The 20,591-nt window shown below is 42.4% G+C and overlaps 1 protein-coding gene across 1 annotated transcript in view; it reads right to left on the bottom strand.

Annotated features, from left to right (window-relative positions):
* sema5a (sema domain, seven thrombospondin repeats (type 1 and type 1-like), transmembrane domain (TM) and short cytoplasmic domain, (semaphorin) 5A) overlaps positions 1 to 20,283 on the bottom strand; it is an 83,672-nt gene extending 63,389 nt beyond the window's left edge. Inside the window, 6 exon segments of the mRNA XM_034560312.1 lie at positions 740 to 785; positions 2,683 to 2,714; positions 2,716 to 2,737; positions 3,071 to 3,170; positions 11,200 to 11,414; positions 20,182 to 20,283. Coding sequence (XP_034416203.1) covers positions 740 to 785; positions 2,683 to 2,714; positions 2,716 to 2,737; positions 3,071 to 3,170; positions 11,200 to 11,350 — 351 coding nt within the window. The 5' untranslated portion in view covers positions 11,351 to 11,414; positions 20,182 to 20,283.
* Positions 20,284 to 20,591: the final 308 nt, after the last annotated feature.

Raw genomic sequence — 20,591 nt, 5'->3', positions numbered from 1 at the left:
TGGCTAGCACTGTCGCCTCACAGCAAGAGGGCCGCGGGTTCAATTCCCGGTCGGAGCGGTCCTTCTGTGTGGAGTTTGCATGTTCTCCCCGTGGCAGCGTGGGTTCTCTCCGGGCTCTCCGGCTTCCTCCCACAGTCCAAAGACATGCTGCAGGTTAATTGATCTCTAAATTGCCCATAGGTGTGAATGTATGAATGGTTGTATGTCCCTACATGTGCCCTCGATGGACTGGCGGCCTGTCCAGGGTGTCCCCTGCCTTCGCCCTATGTCAGCTGGGATAGGCTCCAGCACCCCCGCGACCCTAATGAGGATAAGCGGTATTGAAAATGGATGGATGTATTAAAGATATTGCACAAGGTGTTAATGCCCTAGAAAATGTGGGAAAGTACAGCTGCAGAGTGTGTGTCATATTCGGTTGTAAACTGGATTTAAACACGCAGGGTACTTATGTCTACACTTCATATCATCACTCTTTCCTTCGGTCTGTGTATCAACCGACAGCGCTGTCGCCCGAACCCGCTGTCACTCCACTGGATGGGAAGTTGTTGTGACATGTGGAATGCTAAACCATTTTACTGTAACAGCTTTAAAGTTGTGGGAGCTGGCGTTTGTTGGAGGCAGGCAGTGCTCTGGATGCCTGCGCGACTCCATAAGAGCAGACGGAGTGATACTCAATCAGAAGATTTGGTGAGTCAGACTGAGAAACAGAGAGACAGAGGGAGAGAGAATCAGCACTCACCTGGATCAGTGTAAGGTCTTCCAAATTGAGCCTGAAGAGGTGATTTCTGTTAAAAAAAAGAAAAAAAAATGAATAAAAAGAATGAATATATATATATATATATATATATATATATATATATATATATATATATATATATGAGAGTTTATGGAGCATTTTTCTTCAAATAAACCAGGATGTGTGGATGTTACAGCAAAAAGGCCAAAGCTCTGTACAGTTTTTATCTGTTATCTCTCGAGTGCCTTCATTTTCACCCCCTACCCATGGTGCCACCAGTGCTAAGGGATTTACACACAGACTTAAACTGCTCAAACAGCAAGTTGGGGGTGAAAACGGTTCAGAGGATGTCGATACACTGAAAATAGTTTTTTCCACCGATTTAGCATTGCACTCCTATAACCTTTTCAAAGTCACGAGGGACCGTCTGAAAAATGATCAAACTTGGTGCAGCAGAACCGGATATATTGTCTTTTTTATTCCACACATTCTTTTTTGTTTGTCAAAACCTGGCGCCTATATTACCCATGATACAACTTTCACATATGCAGAAATGCAAACCAAGACCTGTAAACACACTTTATGTGTAACATTGGTACAGTTCCTGTTTAAACTTGTACAGCTTCTCATGCCACCAGTAAAAAAAAGTACATTTTCAATTATAAGTGGGGAAACCTTTAGAAGCGTCAGCTGCAGCAGTTTTAATCAGGCTTCTCATAGGGGCCGGATGCAGTGAATGGCTGGATTCAACCACTGCAGCAAACAATGGACCTCTAGATTTGTTCAACACATAATTAAGAGGGGAAAAAAAGACTGGCTGAAGGAGTGCTAAAATGTTTTACAGAATGCTCGACTGGAGTTTTGTATGTATGAGAAACAACATCAAAGCCAGGCGGTGAAACCTCACTAGTAAATGCCTATCCTGCTTTCCCTGAAGCCTTTCGCATTTGCACAGCACATACAAAACAGTTTCATTCACAACTTTTCAAGAAACATTAGGTTCTAATGAACGCCCTCTCAAGAGGAATATTCTGTATACTGACTAATGATGTCTCGGGCTGTCTACTAAAACCATTATACAACATTACCAGAAAGAGATCACATGAAAGCTGACAATTTGGACTAAAAGCATTATTTATTGTGACTTCCTTCCCCCTTTGAGACTTCTGTCTTGTCGGTCCAAGGCGGCAAAAGAAAATAGTCTTTAACAATCGGTAAGTTTAGTGCAATTCGCTGCAAAAACCCTTTTTGGAGATCGACGATGTTTTATTTGCATTGCTTCAAAAACAATTTTGCAGGCAGAGATTTTGGAAGAGCTTTAACAATAATCCATAATGTGTTTTTATTTCAGCAATCATTTTTAAAGAGCAATAATAGTATTTTTCATAAAATAGATAACTAATTCCATATATTAAAGCATGTTCATGCACACTCTTGCACACACACATATAACACTTTCACCGAGCTCTATCAATCCCCTGCAGAGTGGCTATCAGCCAGGTCTCAGTGGGGCATCGCCCCCTGTTTTACTCTATTGATATTTGCATCGATCCCTCTTTCCTTCCATTATCACTCATACTGCTAACCCAGCCTGCAGCCATCCATACAGCCACAACGCCGTACACAGTTGGTTGTTAAGTTGGCACTGAGAATAGAACTAAATCTCCTATTAGATTTTTTTTTTGAGTGCTCCAAATACCACATGTTGATAGAACTGGTGAATTGGACCAAAGAAGAAAAGATCGGGGGCAAAAAATTAGTGTTTCATATTATATTATCACAATTTTGTCAGCAGCTTCGGTGAGGGTGCACTCGACTCCTCGACCTTTGCTCTTCATCCGTCTACACATACACACTCTCTCTGATTAGAATTTTCCATCTAAGTTGCTGGGCTGCATTAGTAAATTCCCTGGGCTCGCTTTGATTCTGTTTGTGTTGGTGCTCACCTTCCTGCTGGCTCCCTTGTTGTCTCTTGTTCACATTTGTGGTGAGTGTTTCTTTCTATTGACAACTAAGCCATTAAGAAAAGTGCAGAGCGCACTTCATCTAGTATCAGCCAGAGACTTACACAGCGTGAACACAGACACACACGCACACACAAACACACAAACACACGCACACACACACATGCACGCACGCTTGACTAGGCATGACAACGAAAATGGACTTGGAAACAATTCCAAAGCCAATTTTCTCCGTTTTTTGAAGAAATCAAGAGAAACTGATTATTGACTGATCATCACTGATCAAGAAACGACAATAAAACAACGGTGAACAAAAAAAAGAGAGGGGATGCAAGACAGAGAAACAAAAAAAGAAGAAGATATGGGTTACCTGGCACCGACGATCAGTTCGTTCTGGCCAGGGTCGAAAATCAGCTGCGAGTAATCCACCGTGCCCTCTGCCTTGAACCTGAAGATCCACGGCTCCATCTCTGCCAACCACACCACAGGACACAAAGAGTGTGAGCCAATCAGAGCAGAGACTTTATGACTGCCGATGACAGCTGTAACGATGAATGAGCTGCGTGCAAAGAGCTGCTGTAACTTTTCTCTCAAAGAGTTGGATCCTTAAAGGCCGAGTTTATAACAGCAGTAAGTCTTTCCACGACTGCCCTTGTTCTGATGGACGGCGTGGGGTGTCTGTGTACCTGCTACATACAGTATATGTCCATGATGTCAAAACCTTTATCACAGTTAAACATCGTATTGTTATTTCATGCTACTTACTGTAATACTTCCACTCCAGTGCATTTATTCAATCATTTTAGTTATCAGTTATTTTTCAGATTGTACATACAAAACATAAAATCAGTTGCTGAAATACAATACATTATTCTAGTTTACACTTTCTAAAAGTATATAGAGTATGAACGCCACGTCCACCATAATTACAATTCTAAAATGATGCTTATACATTATTGTATCAGTGACAATCTAATAATCCAATACATAATAGTAATGCACTCACAGGGGCCAGCATAACGAGTACATTTACTTTCAATACTTTAAATACATTCTGCTGATAGTATTGTTTGTTTATTCAAGTAAGATTTTTAATGCAGGACTTTTACTTGAAAACTATCTGAATATGTCGTCCAACCAGTGGTGCCCAAAATATTCTTTAAAGTAATAAAACATGTCCCCATCCCTTTTAATAGTCTTATTGCAAAGTCCTATTTGCATAGACAATTTTTGGGTTTTCTTTTGCACAATTAAGACTTATATTTAATAACCACTATATTTCTGTGTTGTAAACATGGCAGAAAGAGCATTTTTTTTGTAATTACTATTCTTTAAGAAAACTATCAGCCATGATGCAAATATGGGCTCTACTACTAAAGAAAATGTAGAGGAGATTGACTAAATAACAAAAATAATTCTTAGAGCTGTCACTGGTAGAAAAATCCATGCATTAAGCACTCACATTAGTGCTTCTCCGGCTCACAAAAACAAACCTGACATCTGAAACCTCCATATATAAGTGCATATGTTCAAAATAGTGAAATATAGCTTCTTGTGACTCAGTGGGCAGTAGTTTTTTGCAAACCATCACTACTGTTGACTGACCGCTTTCATGTAAATGTATACTGTGGATGACCGATGAAGACCGATGAGTCAGACGTTTTATGGAAATTGACCTTGGTATTATGTACACATAAAGAGAAAGAGAGAGAGAGAGAGATATCCCAGACAGACACTGACATCTTATCCACAACATGCCTGTTCTCATGGCGCCCGGCCCATTAACCCCTGACCAATCGAATCACAGGCCCTGTATGGTTGTCGAACGATAAAGCCGGCCTGTCTACAGCCTGGTTACCCGATAGGTTTAGTCGAGGGTGGTCAATCAATCATTTTAGTGACGTGTTATCCCCATTACTCGCCACATGCTATATCTGCAGTCATAATAATGTATTTGGGAAGCGGGTTCCCCTTTTAAAAATCACCACCATATATAAGATATTAACCCCCGATAGCTAGAAACTAGTAGTTTTGAGTAAGCTGCCAGAACTCCTGCAGAGTTTTTTAGCTGTGGTTGCAACAGTGATTTACTGTAAAATCATTCATTTTGATTTTTTTTCCCAGACAAAACATTTCAAAGGGACTTCTTTTTAATTTACTAGGGAGCTCTCTGTCAGGGCCAGTACAGAGGGACAGCTTAAATATCCTCCATGCAACACATTATGAGCTTCTTCAGGCACACCTGTCAGACGGCGTTTCAAATGAAAGCACGCTGTCCCTTGACTGCATCAAAAGCAAGCTACTTTCGGGTTTTCGGTGACAAACGTAGGATTTCTTGGTGATTCAGAACGAAGACAAACAGAACAAGAACACTGGGAGCTCCCAAACGAACATCTGCCTCCTCTAGCTCACGTACTGGGACCAAACCAAGTCTCCTAACAAAACAACATCATCTGCTGCGAGACAGCACCATTGTATGCAAAGACATGTTCCCTTGTTCTCTTTCAAGTCTCCAGCGACGAGTGCAAGGGTCCTGCGAGCGGAAAAAGCATCTGACAGGTTTTATAGCGCTAATACATTTAAATCAGCAGAGGTGAAATAAATATCTGGGAGATATCAAACAACTTCCCCCCGAAGGTTATACTTTGGTTAACTCTGCTTATTCTGGAGGGAGACACAACGTTTTGGATGTGCCAATCCTTGGGCTCCACTGGGCTTGTTTTTCACGCCATCGAGAGGATTCCTGGCATACAAATGTAGCAGTGACACCACCCGGGGGAAAACGCCGCTTGACGAACCCAGCTTCTCCCCATAAATCTCCCTCACTCGCCACGGGAGGCTCGCTAACGGGGTGATGGAGTGTGTGAGAGTGTGTGACAGAAGAGAGGATATTTTTGTAGTGTGGAAAAAGGGCAAAAGGTTCTAATTGAACATAACAGCACTCAAAGGATTTATGGCCTTTTGTGACATTGCCAAGGACCATTCATAAACGTTCATAACCAGTATGGATGGGCCCCCCCCAAGCTGTTGAACTAAATATACGGAGCAACAAAAAAAAGTCAAGCTCGTGGGGGTTGAGCAGCTTATTGTTTGTGTTTACTACATGTGGATATAATAATACGGTGGTTAGCTTCACCACAGAGACTTAGCACACTTAAATGAACTCTGATCTAACTTGTGATATTTATTTATTTTTGGATGGGCTGTAATAGCAATGTTAGGTGCACCCAAGGAGGCTTTTATGATCCTATTGTTAATCCAATAGAAAACAAAACAGTAGGACGACCCCCAGCTATTAATTATCACTAACAAACAAATCCCACTTTCAATCTCACTTCCTAGATTTCAGGCCTGCTTTGCATGTTACATGGCTTCATATCCGCTCCACTCTAAATGCATGTGATAATTTAATCGCATCACAGCCACGCTTGTTGTGTAGCAGCAGCCGGAATCAGGGGATTGGCTGCCGATGAGACAAATGCGTAATCACACTTATGCGTGCAGACTCGCACACAAAGACTGGGATGAGAATTCAGACAGCAGCCAGGGCTGTGAGCCAACATAAGACCAGCAAACACACACATATGTACACACCCCATCCCCCCTTTCTCGGTCCCATCTTATGCCCTTAACCCCTGTCTCCTTCCTCCTCAAAATAGAACAGGCCATCACTCACATCCCGTTTGTTATCTCCCGCTCTGACACGGAGCAGTTGACACAAAGACAAAATGACAGGATGTATAAATATTTAGGACCGGCATCAGTGGGCACGCCAGTCTTCAATCTGCCAACGCTCAAAGTTAGTCCTCTTCAGTACTGCCAGGCCAGCAACAATGGCAACACGTGGAACCAATTCTGAAACATGAATGGTTTGTCTGTGAGTGGTGTAAATAGAGTGTGGCAGCGAGCGCTCACATGCATGAAGAGCCAATTCCCTCGAAATGCAGCGGTGTGGTGATGGGCGGCAGAAGAAAGGCAACTATTTTGTCAACTTGATTTGAGGAATTGCGCTGACAACAAAAAACAAACACCTGCTCAGTTTGCAAAAGTCAAGGTAAGCATGTCCTCGAAGGGTGTTTTTTAAAAAACAAGCACATTTTACAGCTTAAAGTCCTAAAAACTCATATTACTGTGGCGGTGCTGTGGCCCCGGGACAGCGAGTGAATCATGCAAAACAAACCACCGTGAAGCCACAAATAAGTGTGCAATAAAATATTGTAATCTTAATGTGTATTTAGGAGTCGTTTGGTTCTAGGGGGCGCGGGAGAAGAGGCAACCTTTTAACAAGATGACCAAATCTCTTCAGGCCCACTTAAAAAAACAAAAAAAAGGGGATGAAAATATATATTTAGGGAAATGACATGCGGGACTTTTATTGCAGTGGTTAAATGAAAGAAAATACGGACAGGCCCTTCATGCCATTGACAGCCTGTCATCTATTGAAATACAGCATGGCTAGAACATAGCTGACCTTTGACAACAATAAAGCAGACTTAATTGCTGGGAATTTGAGCTCCAAAGACTTGGGAAGGCTTTCAATTTAAAAGAATCTCCCCCGAATGACCAATTAAAAGATCTCTGAAACTAAGTTGTTGCCTGTTGTGTTTATGAATGCTATGAGGCCATTTGTTTATTTTCCTGTGTTCACTCCCCTCTCTATAACGATGTGTTAGCTGTTCAGGGATTATAAAAACTGAGCCCAGTCTGTGGCTGTAAAACAAGTCCACTCCTCAGAGACGTGGCCCTCAGCTTGCCCTGTTTACATTGTTTACATCACAGTTTATAACCTTTAAAAGCCTTCAAGCCTTCACGAGCACTTGTTAAATACAACACGTTATTAATACAGCATATGTATCTCAGGGACCTTGAGCTACAACAAGAAAATGTTTGGTCAGAGAACCGTTGCACAAATTCTTTACCCAGAATACAGGGATAGTATTTCAACACCCCTGTGTAAATAATTCTATAAATGACACACATTTACATTGGACCTCTGTGGAAGCTATATTCAGACCCGCTTTCACGAAGGCGTAGCGAGTGTACATTTTGTATAAACTTTCTGAACGGAGCTGCTGAGCTTTCTTTCTGAAACCCTCTATTTGTAAAACCGCCACACAAAGCAGAACTTTTCTTTTAGACTGTAGCATCCACTCTACAGTAGCAGGTCTGACAGCCGAGTGTTGCGCCAAGTCAGAAAACCACCAGTCCCAGTGGGGTCAAACCCATTTGAGGCACGCCCTTCCACAGTCAGACCATAATCACACAGAGAGAAATAAACTATGTCACTGGAACACTCTCAGACGATCCTTGACCTTGGCTTCTCTGGTCACAACCACAAAAAGTATATTGGACATACATTTAGATATATTGTTTAATGTTTTTTTTGGTTTACCAGCATAGGTGAACAAACAACGAGGAATTAGCTGCAGACCCAGCCCAAGAGCTACAAAATGAAAGCATAATATTACTCATTTATCTCCATCACCTACTGTACTGTCAACCCAACCTTCAATATAACAATACTTTTTTTTCTAACAAAGGCCAGAATAGATTAATATGACTGTAGTTGATTATACAGGAAAATTGTGAAAATGTCCAACGTGATGTTGTCAAATGGCTTTTTTTGTCCCACCAACTGTCCTTTCAAAGAAATAATGGTTTCCTGGCGAGAATATAATGAGAAGATTGATCCCACTCTTACCAGCAAGTCATTTCACTTCAGCCAAGAAAGCCAAGTGTATGTACCAAAAAGGGACATTATTATTTATTTATTCAACTCTACGTCCTAGATGTGAGACTCGAGCCAGATCTCTAAATGTATGTCCAAAGGAAAAGGTTTGTCTGAGCAGAGTAGGCGTGTTGTGCTGTTGTGAGCCACAGGGGCATTTCTAATGTGTTTGTAGTCCTCCCAACTTGGCTGAAGAGGAGCCATGGCAGACTCGCTCTACACATTCTCAACGACCTGGGATTACACAACATTACACGGAGCACAATGACACACGAAGGAGAAGGATAATAGGTTTAACGAGAGGTTTCTCTGCCCTCACACACGGTTTGTTTATGTGTGTACGTAATACGTATGCGTGCGTATGTGTTTGCATATTCTGCAATGACTCAGAGCTTTTTGCAAAAAAAAAAGAGCAAGGGCTGTAATTTGGCTGTGTGCATACTGTACGACTCAATGAGAACCGCACAAAGACTATCATCAGGCCATGAAATGAAAGTCATTAAAAAAACTGAGCATAAATATAACTGACAAGGCGAAGATGAAGGGATATCTTTATGATATTGTGGGAATAAGCACCTGCTCTGCAAAAGGTGCTGATTCTTAACACAAGGTGAAAATAAATAAGATTGGAATGTTAGTAAACAAAGAATAAAGATAAAACCAGCATTAAAGGGAAACCTTTTCTTCTTTGTCCCTTAATAAAAGCAGGAAAAAAAACCTACACATGTAAAGTCTGCAGAGCTTTAGAGCTTTGAAACCGGGGCAACAAAGCTTATGTGTAGACAAGGCAACACAGTTGTGAGCTCAGAAACTTTGGCTGAACTTTTATGGGTCAACAACATTAACAAGCCAATGAAATTGACATGCACACTGTGCATGTGTCTGCATGCAATTTAATTATTTGAACAATAATTCCACCTTTTAACAGTTTGAATGCAGACGTGTGGGACTGAGTTGACTGCCTCCGGTTTCCCCCTGTAGCCTTATCGGAAAAAGAAGCTTTGTGGTAAACTGACTTTTTAGCTTTTACAGTACTATATTTACCATTGCAGGATGTTGTATGTCTCCAATAAAGCCTCAGAGCATTCCTGCAGTAGGAAACCACTGTATCACCACAGCTGATCATCCCGACCCTGACATACAGACAGTGAATCCTCTGATGTACTCTCACTTTAACTCTCTTCTGCTGTGCAGTCGGCTTTGTCTCAGTGAACCATGTCTGATTACTAACTGAAATACCAACCCTTTTCATTAATGCTCCGATATTTCAACTAAAGCATTAGGCCGCTGGAGCTTAATGGGCCATTCTTGTACATTACTGAACACAAACGCGTTGACCACAGCTGACCCACTGGCTGCTGTGTGATGCCCCTCATGCAGAAAGCACAAGGCAGGAACGTGTTATGTTAGCTGGGCAGTTACTCAGCATCATTGCACTCAATTGGCGCAGAAGGAAGAGTGCCACCTCAGCTAACAACTGAGAGCAGCTAACAACTGAACTGACAAAGACAGAGAAGAAAGGCGGCGAGAGGAAGGGTTGTAGAGGAAGAGTCCTAGTGTCTGTGCTGACGATGAGGCATGCATGTGGGTCTTTGGACACACACACAGTGACCTTGGTCTCTGAGTCCATTTCAATTTAAACAGAATCTTATGTGATTATCTGACTGGGACACCGCTGGACTGACATTCTGCTGCTTCGCACAGGGCAGACAGACCTGCATTGATTGCTTTTGATGCTTTCTTTTGACTAAGGCTCACATCATTTCATTACAGTTCAGTTGTTCAGTAGCTATGTGAGATGAAGGGCGAGGACGATGAAATCTGATGCGGAATGTGTTGTACCTAAAAAACTGCAGAGCCATGTAGTGAAGGCATACGAGGAAGGTTGTGTCTGCTTTGTGTCTCAAGGGAAGGAGCAGAGGGGAAAGGGAGGCATCAGATGTAGTTAGTTGGCTAAGTAAGCAGACCCAAAGTGGTTTGAAAAAACAATCTCCGGTTCATATACCGATATATATGAATACATTTTACTTTTCTATTTTTTGGGGCAGTCTAATGTGCCATCCCGGGGCGGTGGAAGGGGAATTTTAGAGATTGTAAAAATGAGCCCTTTGTCGGGCTTTTGATGAGTTGATACACATTTATTTGTTGGAGCAAACTAGCAGGTAACGTTGTACCAGCAAGAAATTATAAGTACAAGTCACTATGTGCTACGTTATCTGTGGTCTCAAAGTTTAACAAGTGGCCGTGTTACCTGGTGACCCTCAGCTGATTGCGTGCGTGGTTCAGAACATATAGGTGTCCTTGCTTTTGATCGATTTTAAATACATACTCATCTATGATCTACGCCAACCATTTACATAAGTTACTTTGAGCGACACATTTGGCTGAAAGTCATCAGTTACATGCAACCCCAACATTTCAGTAAATATCTTGTTAGCAGCCATTGGAGAAATTATGTAAACTCTCAAACAGCTAAATGCCAACTACAGTGGATACCCAATAAAAGTGTTTTTGTTTTTGTCTCTTAACAACAGTAAAATATTCTGATGAACTGTCCAGAAATTGTCTTGATATGGTCTACAAATCCAATCCTTGTAAAGGTAAAGACACAACATTTCAAATGGAGGAAACAATTTGAGGAAGGTTGAAGTGAAGGAATTGAGGCAGAGAAAAATGAAGGTAGGGAGAAAACATAATTAAAACATAATAACAGTTTGAGTACATACAGTTCACATAATTATGGTGTCACCCTGGTGTGTGTGCATGTGTACCTGAGTGTGGGATGAGCGGGTGCTCTGTCTTGTGACAGGGAGATTCAGGCAGCAGCACCGGCCCTCTCCTACTGGCCACGCCTGCGGGCCACAGGACCAGCATGCACTGCAGCAGCAGCAGCAGTGCATGCTGGGTAACAGGGCGTCCCATGGGGACCTGGGCTTGGCTCACTTCTCCTCAGCCCTCAGGGGCCAAGAGCATTGGAGAGACACACCTGAAAGAGACAGATTTGGGTTTAAACAAAGACTTATTTCATATTAGTTTTAATCAAAGCACTGACAAACTTGATACGATGTAGCACTTCGCTACGAGCACAGTGGATTCCCTCGGGGACAGGAAACGCATCGAAAATAAATCCTGACAAAAGGTGAACGGGGGAGGGAGGTGCCAAGAGGAGAAAGTGTGACTGATTGGGGGGAGAAGTGTTGTGAGTTTTTGCTGAGTAAAACCAGCCTGTGTGCTTCACACCTCTGACACACAGTGCATTAATCAGACATGGCTCTGCATTACCTCAAACACCTAATGTGTGTGCGTGTGTGTGCTCTAATATCTGAAATGATGTGCCCTTTGTCCATGTCTTTGTTTCCACTGCAGAGGAGCTTTGTTTGTCTTTAATAGGGAAGGGCAGCAATAGTTCAATGTGCGCTGTGTGTGTGTGTGTGTGTGTGTGTGTGTGTGCATGCATCAGTTTTTCATTATTAAGAGTCTGTTTGTGTGAATATGTGAAGGATATATGTATGGAGCTGCAGTGCACAGCACTCCTCGTGGGTCAATTAACTCCTACAGCTGCTGTAAATCTGATATGGTTGTATTCACAACCAAGCACTCAAATTGCTGGATGTGAATATTATATAATGCTTACTGCAGATTTGTATTTCCCAGAAAAGTAGTTCCCTGCCAGAACAACGAAGCAGTTTCCACAACTCTATTGTTCATGATTTCTTTTCGATGTCGGGGTGAATTGATGAGCGGTCTAGACCGTCTACATCATTACTTGTTAATCATTTATGTGATGCTATTACCAGAAACCGAGCTGACTGTATACCGCGGTTTGAGCAGCGTGTGTAACTGAGGTGCTCAGCTGTAAAGGCAAGCCTTTGCTTTAGTTTTCCTAACAGAAAAAAATATGTTCTACAGTCGAACCTGTGGAGCATATTTTATTGCATGTGAAATAGGATTTTCATCCGTCGTCCAGCCAGTGGGGAAAGAAACGGTGCTTTGTAGAGCAAGAACAAAAGAATCCTTCATCCGTGACAGAGAGTGGATTGGGTATAAATGGTGGGTTGGAAATAAGCAACAAAATAATAATACCCTGTTTGTTTTGAGAAGGCAACATGTAAATAAAAAGATAAAACAAAAAAGACTAAATTGAACCAAGCCAAGAAAAGACAAAAGGTGGTGAACATTTGCTTTCCTCAGACAAAACTCTCTCTCTCTGAAGTATGAAGCGCCCTTAGTGCTGGAACACTTTGAGTGTCTATTGGGCAAAACATACAGCGAGCCACCCGTCTACTCCTCATGCTGTGAGCGTGGTGGTTTTATTTCATTTTCCCCTTGAATGGAAAATTACATCTGCCTTCAGTGTGCATGAATAGGATCCATGACCTTGGGGCCAATATGGAATTCATTCAAAGTCCAGTGTATAAATGCACAGGCAGCGGGGAGATGTGGTTTGCCTTCACCCACAGAGTAATGTGAAACACCTGTCATCCATGGCAGAGAAAGTCAGTGACAGCCAGTGCCAGTTGCCTCTCTCTGTTCTTTTTCCCTTTCGTCTCGACGGTTCACCCGTCAGCTTCTGTGCTCTATTGCAGCTTTGCTTTAGTCAACCTGTCGTTTTGAATGTCGCCTTTCTTTGTCTGCTAGTTTCCTTGACAGTCTGACTCATTTTTTTCCTTCACCAAAAAGCCATTTTACCTGTTGCAACTGAAAGCGAGCAAGTCATTTCCCCCAGGTAGTCTGCGGCTGAGACATTACTCTTTTTAATTTAGTCTTCTAAACCTTTATGTCTGCATTGACTATGGGGAAATATATACCTGGCCCTCTATGTACAGAGGGGGACTTGACATAGGAAATGGGATTATTGATGTTTTTACAACCGTGTGTGTGCTAGCATGTTCATAAAGGGCTATGGTAAAAGTATTGTCCATATGTGTCTGTCTCCATCACACAAACACATGCAGACGTCGAGCAGAGGGCTGGCTTTCTCTTTGTGCTCTTTGTTGTACTTGTTACCTCTGCAGCAGCCGTGCACACAGAACATCCCATCATGTCCACACCACAAGGACATACACACATGGGCATGTTCAGAAAACAAAGTTCCACCATCTCATATATGCACGATTTGTAACGTCGAAGAACATTGTCAAGAACAAGCATTTAGCTAACCCCTTTGTGTTATTATCAGTCTCTTTATCGCTCATGCTTTCTCCTGGTTTTACTGATTCATGGGGTTTGCAAACCCTTTCAGTTGTAGAGTGGTTTAATTTAATATTAAAAGGTGCTCTGAGATTTAAAGTTAAAAAAAGAAGAAAAAAGCACAACCAGAGCACCTTGAGGTCAAACAAATGCATATTAATGTATTTACCTCCATACAAAACACTTGCAAAGCAAATCTTTGAATATTTTAAATCGTGCTTGTTTTTTTCTTTCTCACCTTTGTTGGCGCATTGCTCCACCTCTTCCTGCATTTAAGGAGTAGCTTGATCTGTGTGACAACCCAATTGTTTTACAGCACTACCAGCTGGCAAGACTTAACAAAGCTCCATAGATATGGCACAATTTATGATATAATCCAATGAAAAATCCAAAGGATGTCCAATAGCAATACACTTGTTTGTTGTTGCATATTTATTATCAGACTCCAAATGTAAGTACACCCTTGTTGTTTTTGCCTCCCTTTCACCATCTGGATTCAATGAATCTCTCCCCTCTTTGTATTTGCATGAACTAATGAAAATATGTCATTGCACGGTGAAACAATTAAGAACTATAAATGTACTTTAGAACTGTAAATATTCATGATCCATAAATTAGAAAATATGCATATGCCACAAAGACCTGATTTATGCCCACACATGCATTTGCATCATACCTTTTAAGTACCAGAGCACAGACCGACAGCCGTAACTTGATTTAATACCAAACCTTTTGATTGTTTCATTTCCCCTGAAGGGATCTCACACGGATCCTATTTTGTCTTTAACTCACCACAAGCCACCGACTGGTCCTGTGGGAGAAAACTAGGAGGGCTATCCGTGCTGTTCGGTGGTCTAAACTCTGAATCATCTCCAGGGCATTAGAACAAGCCTCCTCCACCGCCTCCTCCTCCTCCTGCTCATCCTGCTCTTTTCTCTGTCTCTCTTTCACACCTCTACAAATACGGACACACAAAAACACACGCACAGTGCCAGTGCATTCAGACACACACATACACTCTGAAATCACCCTGGGACCCGGTGATGGATAACACACCGGTGCATTCAGGGCACTTAGCAGAGCCATAAAAAAAAGGAAACTTGCTGAAAACGGTGCATGTGGAGAACAGATAATACAATACAGTATTCCTGCTAGAGTCGTGTAAGGAGAAGAAGAGAAGACACAAACAAATGTGAGCTGCAACACAAGTCCATGTCTAAAGTGCACGCTTCAATACCCTCGTTTCTTGGCTTCATCAGTCTATTAGTTATTCATTTGACTCGTGGAACCATACACTACATTGCCATTGATACAAGACAGACAAAACATTAAACCTCAAATTTCAGTACAAAATCCAGAATCCGTAAAATCTTTGTGATAACCCTGACCTGTTGATAAGGAAGTCTACAACCTCAACAGAGTTCTCTCCTCCTCAGAAGATCCAGCAACAGAGTAACAGAGTTATAGTTTTGAAGGCCAACATAGCTTAGACTGCTTCTCTAATTACAACCCAGCATTTTAGGTTTCAGCAAACCAATGTCAATGTCTCTGAATCAAAAATGTATTTCATAAACATGTTTCATATCAGCCTGGTATGACAATTTCAGAAATGTGATCAATGTTGCGAAGCGATTGGTTAGCTTTTGGCAATAAAACGTCAAGGCTAGAAAGCAGATCATAGTTTGTGATAAAATAACATCGTGGCACCGTAACGTAGCAACGTAACTGACGCCAATAAATAACAACCGTCCTTGACTGTCTATCTTGTGTAACGTCACTTAACAAGACTAAAGTCAACAATTCCTTTTGGCGGCCTCTTGTGAGAAAGCCCTGTGTTGGTCTGACGCTCCCATCCTACATGTGCGCTGCTACTGTTCTGTATCCTCTCACACCCTTTCATCAACATGCCCGTTGTGTAAATCCTCACGTGCTAAATGCTTGAGACATTTTCAGTAAATAAAAAGGAATTGATAAATGAACGACAGATGAATGAATGACAGATGAATCTTGCGTAATATTAACATCCACACATGATCATACCGTTATTTTTGTTATTCATCTTGTTTTTACGCCAAATCTAATCCACTGAATCATTTATCCGGCTTGTTCAGTTATGTTGGTGTAATCTCCCCTCGAAATCCACAATAAAGATAATATATGTCCAAAAAGCAGACAAAGAATATTGTAATAGATCGGCTCTGACAATCAATAGCTGTTTGCTGCACAGTTTTTGGAAAGTTAAGTAAAAGGCGGATGGTATTGCACCCACACCTCTGCCTCTTTGCATTGTGGAAGTTGAAGTGTCAGCCAACTAATCAATTGAAGTCTTCCTGCAGTAACGAGTGGAGAGAGGATCATATTAACACCGCTATTGATTTTGTCTGAGGGGACTTCATGATGGTCGAATTACACTATACATAATGAATACACCCCTTAATAAACGCCGGCTTTTGTTCTGTCACGCTGACACACACACACACGCACACACACACACACACACACACACACATGCAGGCTCATATACAAGCATGTTTGTCAAATGTGAGCGGTGCAGTGATGATCCATCTGTCCAAACACAGTCAGGAGAGGGTGAGTTTAGGGTCACAACACAGTGCTGATAGATGCCTCTCTCTCTCTCTCTCTCTCTCTCTCTCTCTCTCTCTCACACTCAGGCAGGGCACATCAGTAAAAATCAACCCAGACTTTGCTTTAGACCAGATCACACAAAGACACCACAGAGCTGCTTCATAAAGCTCTATGTTTGTCAGACAGAGCGCATATATGTGTGTGTGTTTGGATGTGATTGACTGGGTGTTTGCCTGCTCATCACTCTGTCTATCAAACGGGTTATTGCCAGTTTTTGTTTGTTGTTCTGAGTCTTTGTCTGCCAATTGGTATCTGGTCTAAAACACAAGACGCCAAAATCACAAAGCACACACAGAAATGATGGAGACGTTCACTTTGCTGTCTGTCTGGCCGCAAAGGACAGCGGATTAGTTTGTGATTGAATTGATAAAATCGTTAAATGATGGCTATGAAGTCTACCCACAACTTACCAACCGGCTGGCTGAGTAAGCGACAAACTAGATGACCGAGTGACTGACTGTCCGTCTGGGGGACTGAATGACAAACGATCTGACAAAGTGACGGATGAGGCGCCTGAATGAGTGATTCACTGATGCTCAAAAAAAACATGATTGACAGACCAAGTGGTCGACTGACGTTTCTTTTTTTCTGGGTGACATGAGGATTTTTTTTTTACTGCCGTCACTCGGATTTCTTCTATCTTCATTAATCCCATGACCCCTTCCGTTTCTACCTGTCGTTGACCTTTTCCCTCACTATTTATGCTCTCAGTCCACCGGGTCTCTCACGTGCTCGGCAGAGGATGACAGAGAGAATGACGGAGTGATGGTACCGCCATCAAAGGCTCATTGCCGAACAGCAGGGTCCTTTCCGCTTCGCGACCCCCGGATCAGAGGGGGCAGGTTAATTCCGTGCGAAGAAATGCTTGTGTCTCTCCAAGAGTGAGATTGCTAAGCGCATTTGGATCAGATGCCTTGTTTGTCAAAAGCTTATCTACGGTGCACAGTATTGCTTTTGATGTGCAAAATCGAATGTGCATTTTATCTTTTCAGTCTCTCACAATCATTCTCTCGCTCTGTAGAACACACACACACACACACACACACACACACACACTTGAATAGAAAGCTGTGTCGCTGCTATTGTTTTAAATTGTGAGTCTGTGTGTGTTGGTGTGTGTGTGTGTGTTTGTGGACAGATTTAGTTAACGCCAGCGAAGACGGGTCTTTACGCCCGTGGCCCGATTTGGCTTTGTGCCTGGTGCATGGTCATGAGGTGTTATGAATCCTTTTTGCCGTTGAATAGAATATATAGTACATATTTATTACATATGTCAGTCGTGCACCATGGAGCAGAAGTTGATAGGATGTCCGTTTGTGGCCGCTGCTTTGGAAACGCCCACAAAGAGGTTTGAAGCTGAGTTTACACAGATATGTCATCCCCTATGTCAAATGCAGCAGAATAATTTTCTTGCACAAAAAGTGGGAATTAAAACTTAATTTTGTGTCCAAGAAAGGTTTCCTTTGCCTTTAAAAAATCACGCTTTGGGCACGTATATTTGCGGATGCATATTTCTTTGACGGCACATAATCTGACTCTGAGTCCAATATGTTTCACAAACAGCTCTACATTGGAATGAACATTAAATCAAACAAATACTGGATCAGTTTTCCCCTGTCAGAATGATGCTCCGAGATTGCAATCTGTTGTTAGTTTGCAATCGCTGCAGATGCTTTGAAAAACAGAGCTACGACTTGTTGTGTATTTTCTGCTTTCGGCGTATGCACGAAACACAGCCATAGGGGGCAGAACAGCTGAGAGCGTCTCTGGTGTTGGACTGAAACATCCCTTGGTTTGTTTCACGGAACTTCTGCTTCAACTTTTTACAATAAATAGTCTTTAAAAAATGTCACCCTCCTCTGCTCCTGATTAATGGTTGCACACACCTCTCTGGTATTCTTTTTGAATTTTTTTACTTTTGGTTCATGCTGAAAAACACAATGAAACTTAAACACATCAAAGTCTGACCTGTACTGATGACTGGCCTGACCACAACTGTAGCTTTGGTCCAGATAAATCTGGGACATATATCACTCACATTTACACACACACGCACGCACGCACGCACGCACGCACGCACACACGCACGCACGCACACACACACTACTGACTTGCTCAAAAACACACCCAGCAATTTCTTTTGTGGGCTATCATTGTCCCACCCAAATTCTCCAGAGCTTCCCAAATCCTGCTGTTATTTTTACTCTGCTGGCTTAGCCTCTAGCACTTACACTGATGCATTACCACTCGCCTGAATGTGGTCTGCGTTTCTACACAACACATCTCCAGACGAGCAAAAGGCTTCCACAACATGCAATATGTGGCAAGAAAAGTGACATCATGCCTGAAAAGAGAGAAACATCCGTGTGAAAGCTCTCGGCACTAGAATATCAGCAGGACGTGGCCGGATCCAGCTGCCTCTTTGATTGCTGAATGTGCTGAAGTTCAATACGACCTGTGACTTAAAACCTTTGCAGAGCTCTTGCCAGAATGGTCCTTGAATAGAGAGGATGGCTTTTAAAACTGCTCGCTTAAAAATGTAGGTCAAGGTAAGGCAGAGTCAAGACTTGTGGCCGACACAGCCAACTTCATAATTACAGACAATTAATCATTTCTGGGGTTGGTTGGTTTCTTCTCTGCTTCTGACATGGGTACTATGAAAATAGATAACAGAGTTTTCATTTGTATTAATTTCTCTGAGGAACTGTGCCTAGTTCTTCTTCAAGGAGAAGTTTGACATTTTGGGAAATGTACGTTCTCATTGGCTTTCTTGCCGAGAGTTAGATGAGAAAGAGGAAGAAACAGCTGACCAGGCTCTGTCCAAAGGTAAGAAACTTCTAAAGCTAACCTGATGTCACGGGAAGCAAATAAATAGCACGACATTTAAAGGACATTCCGCTTGTTATAATTATGTGTTTTAGGCTTTTTGCATGTGATGTTACACCACGTGGTTAACGTGAAACAGCTGCACACAACTACACTTTGTGACATGAACTCTCTCTCCTGGTTTAAAGTCTTTGTGTTTGTTTGACCCGTCCACCTCCCCTATCTCCCGCCCACCATACTTTTCTTTGACGCGTATGCGTTTAAATTGCAGTCAATACAGACGACATGGTGTAAAATTACACTTAAAAATCAAGAACGGCGTTGTTGTTGTACTTCAAAAGTCTTACACATTGTCAGACTGGAATGCTGAAGCTCACCAATCAACACATTACAGATCATTTGTTTCACAAGTATAAAAACAAAAGTGTGAGAAAAACAAGTAAAAATGCTTTTCCTCAAAAGAAAAACGCTCAAAAAAGAAACAAGGCCACATGCAGCATAGACCGAGGAATGCAACTATCAGCTTCATTAGGATCTGTAGACGGCACGCTCTCTGAACAGTATCCCACAAGCTCTCTCTCTACCTCTATAGCCGGGCTGCTGCTGCTGCCGGTTCTGAGAGATGTCTGCATAACACAGAGTCAACTTGTGAAAGAAATCCAGTGGCGGACGCATGCCCCGATCGGCTGTTGAGACAGCGGCTATGACGCACAGCCCAGACCCTCAGGCTACTGTCTGAGCTGCTCTCAGTGTCAAGAAAGCGCTGTTCACAGGGAGCAAATTGTCACAAATACCTTGCAGCTCTGGAGAGGCTTAAATGTCAGAGAAGAAGCCGAGAGTTTGTCACCCCCAAAACTACATCTCGCCGAGAGTTGATATTTCCATAACCTCATGTACTAAAAAAGCACCTCTGTGACAGGAAAGCACGTGTTAGGTTGCCGCCAGGTCCCTGAGACAAAGTTTCAGGGTACGTCTTCAATGCTAATGTCTTCGATGACTTTGACTTAACAGCTAGTACTGAAAACTAAACACAGACCCTAAATCCCTAAACTGATTTGCAAGCACAAGAACAGTTGTTTTTTTTTCCTCACCCTGGAGATGTTTAAACCAATCCCCTCAAGGCTGTTTGAAGAATTTCATGTCATTTTCTCAATGTTTAGCTGCTTGAGTAATGCATCGGCATCAAAGATTCCTTGCACTTCAAAGCCTTTGTCCTCGGTGCGGTGTATTAGCAGTGCCGATACACATGAGAGGAGCGGTGTCATCTGACGCCTGATCAAGGCAGTGGTGCGAGGAGGGCCACAACACCTGAAGTTGTCAACAAAAACAACTCGCCACACATGCAGGAAATGCAAACATTAAGCTTGTGCGCTCACAGTGGCACGTGTGTGAACTCCCCTGGGACTGCTACGAAGGGGCATTAAGCCCACCCCTGAGGGATGATGACATTTTGAAAGCTTTAATTACATGCTTGGCTACCGGGTGGGCCGACTGTCTCACC

The sequence above is a fragment of the Cyclopterus lumpus genome, chromosome 20, assembly GCF_009769545.1.
Source record: "Cyclopterus lumpus isolate fCycLum1 chromosome 20, fCycLum1.pri, whole genome shotgun sequence".
NCBI lineage: Eukaryota > Metazoa > Chordata > Actinopteri > Perciformes > Cyclopteridae > Cyclopterus > Cyclopterus lumpus.
This window is presented reverse-complemented; position numbering and strand designations above follow the sequence as displayed.